Source organism: Alligator sinensis, unplaced genomic scaffold, assembly GCF_000455745.1.
Source record: "Alligator sinensis unplaced genomic scaffold, ASM45574v1 scaffold626_1, whole genome shotgun sequence".
NCBI lineage: Eukaryota > Metazoa > Chordata > Crocodylia > Alligatoridae > Alligator > Alligator sinensis.
In genome coordinates, this window is record NW_005842548.1 from 406,741 (window position 1) to 415,786 (window position 9,046).

A 9,046-nucleotide genomic window follows, 5' to 3' on the forward strand; every position below is an offset into this window, starting at 1 on the left:
AAAAAACAAAAAACAAAAAAAAAAAATGGGTAGAATGAAGCATCAGTAAAGACAGAACATTAAAAAGGTAAAAATACAAAGAACCTAAGATTGTTTTAATTTTGGAAATGCATTTTGGATTAAAGGTATTTTTTCAAAAGTTAATTGTATTTCAGTCTGCTATACATGGTTAATCACACAGCTTGCTTCTGACCTACCTCATCATCTCTCTGCCTTTGGAGCAAATATAAAATGTCACTGTTTTAGAATCTCTTCAAACATTGGTGTGATTTAGGTGATGGACAGAGTCATTCCCAGATCCAATCTCCTGACCTAGACGGGACAAAAATGTAACGAAAACATTTTCTGGGAGCCGACAAGGGTCTGAACATTTCTCATTGTGTGGCCTCCCTAAACCCTAATAACATTTCTTTTATCCAGAACTCTAAGACACACAGGCTGGGGGCCAAGTTACACAGATACTTTTGTGCTTCTCCCAGTCTCCATTGACAACTTTAATACCTGGCAAATTAAAAGCCAGAGCATCCATGGAGTCAGCTGACAAGTGTCAACAGGAGTGGGTAATAAAAGGAGAAATACGTAAACAAACAGTGAGGCAGAAAGGTGGCTCTGTTGCTTCTGTCAGATGTAAAATTTATCTAAAGACCATGGAGGGAGTGGGGATACAGGGTCAGCTGCCAACTGTGTGGTATTTAGAGGCAACTCCCACTGGTATTTTTCTCTGGACCAGGGAAAAAGAAAATAATTTAGATTTTGACATTAAAAGTTTACCACTGTGCTGGAACTCTCAAGATTGTAGTTTATTTTAGTCTTAAGAGGCAACCTAGCAATTAGTGACCTGAACTGCCAAACAAGAGATTGGGTTCAACTCCAGTCTGGATTTACAGGGCCAACACAGTGGAGTTTACATATGTGGCTGTGGATTGGAGTTCATTTCAGAGATGCAAGAGGCAGCCTAATAGTTAGCTACCTCCGTCACCAGGCAGGAATCCTGGAGTCATTTTCTCAGTCCAGGGATGAGCAGGAGGTACCAATATTACAGTGACCACTACAGTGAATTGAAAATCAGCCATGGTGTGAAAATGGTGTATCTCCCAAACTTGGTAGGAATTGTACCTGTCTGTATTGTGGTAGAATTTGCCTCAAAATATCGGGATTAAAGAAGTGCCTTAATAGATTAAGACATGCAAAATATAATTTAGCACACACCAACTCATCACACTATAGACAATGACATAGGGGCATGACTATGTGGCAGTGCACAAAGATACAAGCCAATACATTGCCACAGCAAATATATTCCTTAAATATGCCCTGGTAGACTTCTAGAGCTATTAGAGCAATATCATTGAGTCAGACTGAAATTATGGATTATTGCAAAAAGATGCTGGTTAAAAAGTGCTAAACCTGGTAGAGAAGTTCAGAGAGCCACCATCAAGGTCTGATTTCTTATCAAAACCATTTCCATATCAACTAAAACTCTTTTGCAAAAACACTTTGAATTCCTCAAGTAGGGGGTTGTTTCAGGGTAGTCTACAACAATATAGCTACCTTGCTTGTAAACAGGTGAACTTCTTTTCAAGACCACCTTGTGAATGTACCTAACAAGAGGAGACCCACACTCCCTTAGGATTCTGCATGTCTGCTTTACCCAACAGGGGTGCTATGGGGTAACAGTGCCTCTTCTCTCCATGAGCCCCTACAGTAAAAGAAGGCTTACCTGACAGACTTCTCAACTCTTAGCTGACAGACTGCTCAATAATGTAGTAAACAAGAGAAATTTGCCCTACAGTGTATACAAGGTGCACTCTTACTTCCCATATAGTTCCAAATTGAAGTCCATCATAGATTATTCATTAATCCCATCTTTTACTGCACATACAGAAAAATCATAGCCCATGGTTCTGATTTCAGAAAAAGTCAGATCACACTGAGCTGGTGTCAGAACAAGGAGAAGGAATATCATCATCTGTACGTGACAGGAGCATTTGTAGCTAGGATACATTCAGTGCACTTAAGGGTGGTCAGGCAAAAAAGACAGAGCATCAGGTCTCCTCTGGGTTTTATCTTTAGACTCATTCCTTAGCACCTTTGGGTATCTCACTAACTCATCTTTTCAGCACCCCATCTGTAAAATGTTACCTACCATACAGGGATACTCTGAAGTTGTATTCATTAATAGGTGTAATGTACCTTGGAGATTAGAGAATGACCAACATGAAGCTAATGAAAGATAAGGGCAAAATCCTATAAGGAAAGTGTCTATATCTTGTATCGTTTGCCTTTGTGTTCAAACAGGCGGAGAGCTGTCAGCAAGAGCAAAGAGTCCATTCTATCTGAGCACGAGCGTGAAGCTGTGAAATACCAGCCAACAGTGCAGGTCGAAGAGGACGCCTTGGATTTCACACTGGAAGACTCAGTTCTTCTGCCAATGGATCCAAACCTGGAATGTCACAGTCCACCACCAGATTACAACTCCGTCATCCACTACTCCACCCCTCCAGTGTAACGAGTCCAGTCCAAGCCAGGTCCTGTTGCGCCTCTTTCTACAATGCTGGATTCTAACGTTCTTCCACACTTGTACAGGTTGTTTAAAGGGACCAGAGTTAAAGGGGAGAAGGGAAATCTCTCAGCACATAGGTTGATATGTCCCTTTTTGATGCATCCCTTTGTGAATGAAACACTTTAAAAGCAGTTACAGCACTACCTTAAAGGCATATTTCAGTTTAGCCAGTCAATTAACATTCTACATACTAAAAGAAAAAAAAAAGCTGTGGCCCCTGCTCCTTCCGCTCCTCCCAGGATTTCTCAGTGGCAAATGCAGATATGCACGTTAGTTCAGGAGCATTCTGCTCATTCCATATGAACCACTGAGGAGAGCAAAGTTGAATATAATGTTGAATCAGCCATGCCTGTGCCCTGCAAGGATTACACAATAGGTGTTGTTGGGGGATCGCTAAAGAACGGCTGCTACAAACTTTGATGTGGATTTGGGGAACAAATGTAAAATTCAAGATTATTGTTTTAAAAAGTGATAGGGATTTTATTGTCCCTCCCCAAATGCATTTGAAATAGCCACACATGTTTTGCTTAAAGCTGGTAATCTAATATTGTGTACGTGCTGTGACATCATGTTTCTGTTTACCTTCTGAATACCAATGTCTCTAAAAGGAAGCACTCCCTCCGGAGTCCATGGCTGATGCCAAGCACAGTTTGATCTCTGGGATGCCAGCCTGTACCAAACTGTGATACTTCAGTGTGCACCTAGGGAACAGTCTGACCCCCTTGCCAAGGTAAACATCAGTGTGGCATACAATGCCCCCTGCACCCAAACTCTGCGCGTGCCAGTCAGAGCTCTTAGAAGTCTAATCGTCAGAGCCGACTGGATCACAGATCTGCAGAGCTAACATTTGAAAGAGAGCTCCCCCTCTTCCCCCGCCCCCCTCCACCAGACGTGTGTGCAGCAGGGTTTGTAGGTTTGCGAGCACGTATACCCATGTCCTTCTTGCAGCAGCCTCACAAGCACAAAAATAATCCTTGCCATTTGAATGTACTGTGAAGTAATCTCAGCTGACGTTAGAAATTGAGGAAGGGATGAAACATCTAGGATGTCAAATCTAAAGCGTGGCTGAGGGAGATGCTCATTGACAGTCAAGCCTGTAACCTTTTAAAATTATAACTCTGTGCAGGGGATCTTTGTGCACGTTCTCTTTGTGGGAGAACCTATACAGCCACTTCCCTTCCCACAGGTTTGACACTAGGTTTTGACTTCTTCAGAGGGAGAGAGTTTTTTTCAATGAACATAAGCCAAAGGAAATTTAAAAAAAACAAAACTTGGCAAACAATATGGTCATCTCCCCCTAACTTATTCTACATTATAAAAACAACCCAGACTGTCTCATAACATTACAAATGCTTAGGCAGAACTGATTACATCGAAATAAATAGGAAAGAAGCCTCAGGTATTATCACAGGGGAAATGACAGGCCCAGCACCACGTTAACTGTGAATGGCAAAGCATCTGAAAATGGGGTTCTTGGGAACTGAGGTCCTGGTTCTCTTTAGCTTCAGAGTGAATCTATATAAAAATAAAAGATAAGAGATATGCAGTAACTCACAATCCCCTTGTTTGTAGCAGACCTGCCAGAGAGTTGTGCTCTGTAGTTGCTTTATGGTCATTTTTGCACTTCTTTGTATTTTAGTTGCTATGCATTAACTAGAGCTGGTCAAATAATGAGAGAAAATTGGTGAGGAAAAATGTATCTACAGAGCTTTCTGTTGCTTGTTAGATCAGTTGTTCGGTGAATATTAAATTAACTATCCATAGGTCCATTTGAATAATAAAATACTTGGCTTACAAATTATTTATTCTCAAGACAAATGGAAAAAAAATGTGCCCATAAATAATTTGGCTAGCTCTAGCATTAATGGTGTTGATGTGAGGTGGTTTGATGTTGTGCCTTGCTCTGTAGCTTGTGAGAAATTATAGTGTGTAGAAACTTTTGCTTGTGAAATCTAAATATAAGGAAGCATCAGGAAAAAAAAATAACAGCTGCAAGTATATAAATGTACTCTCCATTTTTAAAAGAAAATTGGAAACACTGCTGTGCTAATTAGCTGCTTCCAAGAAAGCTCAACATATTTTCCCTTTCCTTTTTCTTAAGAACACAATTTGCAGGGCCTTATCTGAAACTAAAGGCACCGGGAGAGTGTTACCTAAGTGGAACCCAAGGGGCACTTTTATTTAAGGAAACTGTGCACGTAGAGTCTCTTTATGGCTGTTGGCCAACATCCCTCAGGGCCGCTCTTGCGTCACATGAAGTTGTCTAACAACACGGAAGTACAAGCCCATGCGCTGGGGAACCCCCGTTTAATCACTGGTTCCACCGACAGGCCTGTTAAAATGGAGGGTCTCTTTGTAGTCCCGGAGTCAGGAGCTTTCTAGGGCTTGCCATGCCTAGGATGCCAATGATCAGTTCCTCAGTGACCCATTCATCTCTGGCAGTGGGTGGAAGGTTTTGGTTTAATCCTGCCAGCCCCACAGCATTTAGAAACTGCTTCCAAAAAGCTGCAAATGACATGTTCACACAGACGTGTTTCCAATTTTTGCATGGGGAAATTATTTCCCCTTGTTGGTAAATGCACCCAGCAAAAACATTGCCTGAAAAGTATTATTGAACATATGTGTCTTGTATTTTATTTACTAATATTTTGTTCGTCCTTTCCTCATCCCCCCTTTATTTAATTATTGTTCTGTCCTTACATTGGTGTATATAGTTTACCCACTAGAGGCAAATATAGCGATTCATTTATATGGTAATGTACGGAAGGTCTTAGCCAAAAGAGAAAAGGAGATTCCCTGATGTAACAGAGTTAAGCATCTTTACTAAACATTTCACTAATGCTTGCAGGACAGGCTTCCCTTTTAAAGCACCTTCCTAGCCCCATTTCATAGAGACTCTCCTTTTGGCTGTTTGCATTTTGGACTCTTGTTTATGCCTTTTGTTATTTAGCTTCAGTTGGAAAACAGGGGCTGGATTCCTTCAGGAGGAATCCAGTGGGCTTGTTGCATTCCTTGAGGTGGCAGCCATGCAGCTCCAGGTAAAGAGGAGAGATTTTCACTGGCTTTCTTCTAACTCAAGGCTGACCTACTGGCTGGAAGAAGAGAGGGGGCCAAATTGTGAAGTGATGTAATGTTTGATATTTTTCAGATTTCTCAGGGATTCCTGTTTGACTCCAGAGGGCAGCCAGCCACCTGCCTTGCCAATCTGATTCAGCTCTATTACATTGGCTATTTTACGTGGTGCTTTCCCCTTCTCTTTTTCTCTTGCAACTCTGCAATTTGAGGGCAAAGGGGCTCGGAGCTCTCAGGGGCAAGGATCATCTTTTCCCCTGACGACCGCTGGAGTCAGATCAGAGGTCAGGGGCATGCCGCTTCCACACCTACCTCAGTACAGTTTTCCAGATGGAGTTTCTTGACCCTAATGTTTCCTTGCCCCCATCCCTTTTCCTCACTCTCCATTTACCTGTGAACATGGAAGGTTCCTGTCACTGCCTCCCTTCGTGGACCCTCCCAAAGACTTCTGGCTAAGGTCAAGTGGAGAACCATTTTCACTCAGTCGCTTCCTCTATACCTTGACCTTGCTGGGAATTAAGCAGACCATTTAAACAGGATTTAAATAGGCCTTTTCCACCTTGAATTTTCCCTTCCTTGAAAAAAGTCCCTTCATGCTGTACTACCTAGAAATCTCACTGCATCTCCTCTGTGAACAACATATGCTTCCTTCTTTTCAGGGAGTTTACGTATTCAGTATCCAGTACACCAAAGTGCAATGGATTTGTCCCTGAATCCCATCCGTCTCCATGCCTTCACTCAGCCAATGTGATTGTTCCCTGGCCCTTTTGCTTGCTCTTAGTCTGAAGTGGGGCATCAAGTGAGATCTTAGGTCTGCTCCCAACCCCCAGCCCACCACAGGCAATGAGGAGGATCAGATTGAAGTGGAAATCTCATGTCCTAAGGTCTTTCTCTAGAGTGGGCCCAAACATGGGAAATAAAATCTGAACCCCCAGTAGCTTTTGAGACATTTAGATTTGAATCTCAATATGGATCCAGACTCCACAGATGTCATCTTTAGTTTGAGAACAACTCTGTCCTGCTGCTCCCATGGGAGCTGTGTGGAAGACTGTGGAAGGCCTTGGCACTTCCTGCCTCGTGGCAGAGGGGAAGCTGGCATTTAAACCTGCAACCACGCAGCCAAACTTTATCTGCCTTTAATGCAGTTACCAACGTGGAAGCTTGGATTGATGTTTTCTAGCTCCCAAGCCTCATCTGGATGATTACAGGGAGTGAAATGTCTAGCAAACGGTTCCTAGCAAGACACGAGGCACTGGGCCTTTGCAAAATGAGATTCTGAGCTCAAACACGGGTCTTTTGTCTATGAATAAACAGGAGGGAAAATACACATGGGGAGGCATGTATTTCCCTTGAAATAATGGCTAAATCTGGGGTCCTTTTTCAGTTTTTACTTTGATCTTGATTCAGGCAAGATCTTTGTCATTCAGTGGAGTAATAACTGAGTAAGGACTCATTAAAAATCAAGTGTGGCCTTCAGGAACTGAGTCTAACACAAAAGTATCAGACTCTAGAAGTGCGTTGCCTCAGTTCTGGCCTGTTTGCTACAAATGTCTGTTTGGGACCCCAAGCCAAGTCTATACAGGCCGTGCTTATAGGAAGACTGATGTAAAATGCAGTGAGCAGAGTCCCATTGTCCTGCTGGATAGTCCTATTTCATAAGTGCTGGCTCCATTGTTATCCCTCATTCAGTCTTTCCTTAGACCTTGAGCTGTCCAAGTCATTAATAAAAGCTGGGAAAGCCCAATAACTGTGCAATTATGGACAATAAACTAAATAAGTGCCATGTATTACTCGAATCACCAAGGAATGTATGTGTGCCCAGGCCCTGTTTGTCTGAAGAATGTATGCACTGAAAACTCTGCTTTCTTATGTAGTCAAAATTTGTATTGTATCTATTAACCAAAAAATAAAAAGATTCTATATTTATACAGCCCAGGGCTGCTGTGTGTCATCTGTTGTCTTGTGTGGAGTTGTCCTTGGAGAAGGATATAAATAAAAATGTGACAGTGTTGAGAGACTCTACAGGGAGTGGAATTTATATTAATTGATTTGTGGCTTTCAAAGCTTGGGACATAAACTTTTCACATTGTGGCAGCATGAAAATGCCTATCCACTGCATTCACTTAAAGAGCTCATACGGGTAAGAAAATGCCAGTCTGGTTATGCTGGTGTATATCCATAGATCTGACTTGATCACATGGAACAAGCTGGATTATGAATCTAGCTGCCACTAAAATCTAGCCAATGAGACCCACAGGCCCCAGTCCTGCAAACTAATCAAATCAGTATGGCCAGTCGTGCTCAAGTTAAATGCCCGCAAGATAAAAACTATGCTCAGTGCAATGAGACCTAATGTTAAGCTTCAGAACTGTGCCGAGGAGAGGCCTATCCCTGCATGCATTATTCTCAACTCTACAGGGCCTAAATACGTGGCAGTGGGCAAAGTGAGAAAGACTAGAAAGGAATGGGAACTGCAGGGTAGGCTGACATTTGGGGTCTTATTAGAGGGGTTTTTTAAGTTTCAAAAGAATATGAAATTCATCATGGGGGCGCAGAAGGGAATTGGTGAGGCTTTACTCACCAAGGCACCCCTGGGGGTTACAAGAAATAATGGCCACAAGCTAGCAGAGAGCAGATTTAGACTGGACATTAGGAAGAACTTCTTCACAGTTCGAGTGGCCAAGGTCTGGAACGGGCTCCCAAGGGAGGTGGTGCTCAGCCCCGGCCCTCTTTCCTGCCTATGCAGGGGGTCAGACTCGATGATCTATTGAGGTCCCTTCTGGCCCTAACATCTATGAATCTATGAATCTATGAAACCTTGTCCCTTCATTTAAAAACAACTGTTTTGCAAGCAGATTTCATTCCAAACGATATCGTCCCATGAAACTGCAGAGATCCTTGCACAACTAAAGTACTGAACTCCTTCCTGAATCTAGAACCCCCAGGTTATGTGGAGCAGTGCAGTAGGTCTAAAAAATGTAGAAAAGTAGGAGAAAGGGGAATATTTTACTTGAATTATAATTTTTCATGATGAGGGGCTCTTCTTCTTAATATTTGGGAAGATTCCTGTAATCATGGTTTCAAAGAACTCCTTTCCAGTGGCATAGTTAATCATAGTTAATGATTGCTGGCCATGCAGCCTATGAGATCTTTTCAGTTTATTGCAGACTGACAGAGATTCATTTCTATTTATTTTTCCAAGGGGAAGGTTTCATTAGAAAAACCATTGTGTTATGGTGTTCCAGAGACATTTCCCCATTAGCACAATCTAAAAGTTTTTGGCATGGGTCTTGAGCTAATCGCAGGGGTTTGAAAAACTTCAGAGCACTCGGTCACTTGGAACCTTTTAACATTTCTCCTCAGCCCTCATTCCAAATAGTCCTGGAAACAAGTGTCTACGTTATACATGTC

At 42.3% G+C, this 9,046-nt stretch overlaps 1 protein-coding gene across 1 annotated transcript in view; it reads left to right on the top strand.

Moving 5' to 3' along the window:
- The window catches only part of LOC102368462 (vascular endothelial growth factor receptor kdr-like), a 174,774-nt gene extending 167,209 nt beyond the window's left edge, over window positions 1-7,565 (top strand). The window contains exon 31 of the mRNA XM_025213792.1: window positions 2,299-7,565. Coding sequence (XP_025069577.1) covers window positions 2,299-2,509 — 211 coding nt within the window. The 3' untranslated portion in view covers window positions 2,510-7,565. The remainder of the gene's footprint in view (window positions 1-2,298) is intronic.
- The last annotated feature ends 1,481 nt before the right edge of the window (window positions 7,566-9,046 follow it).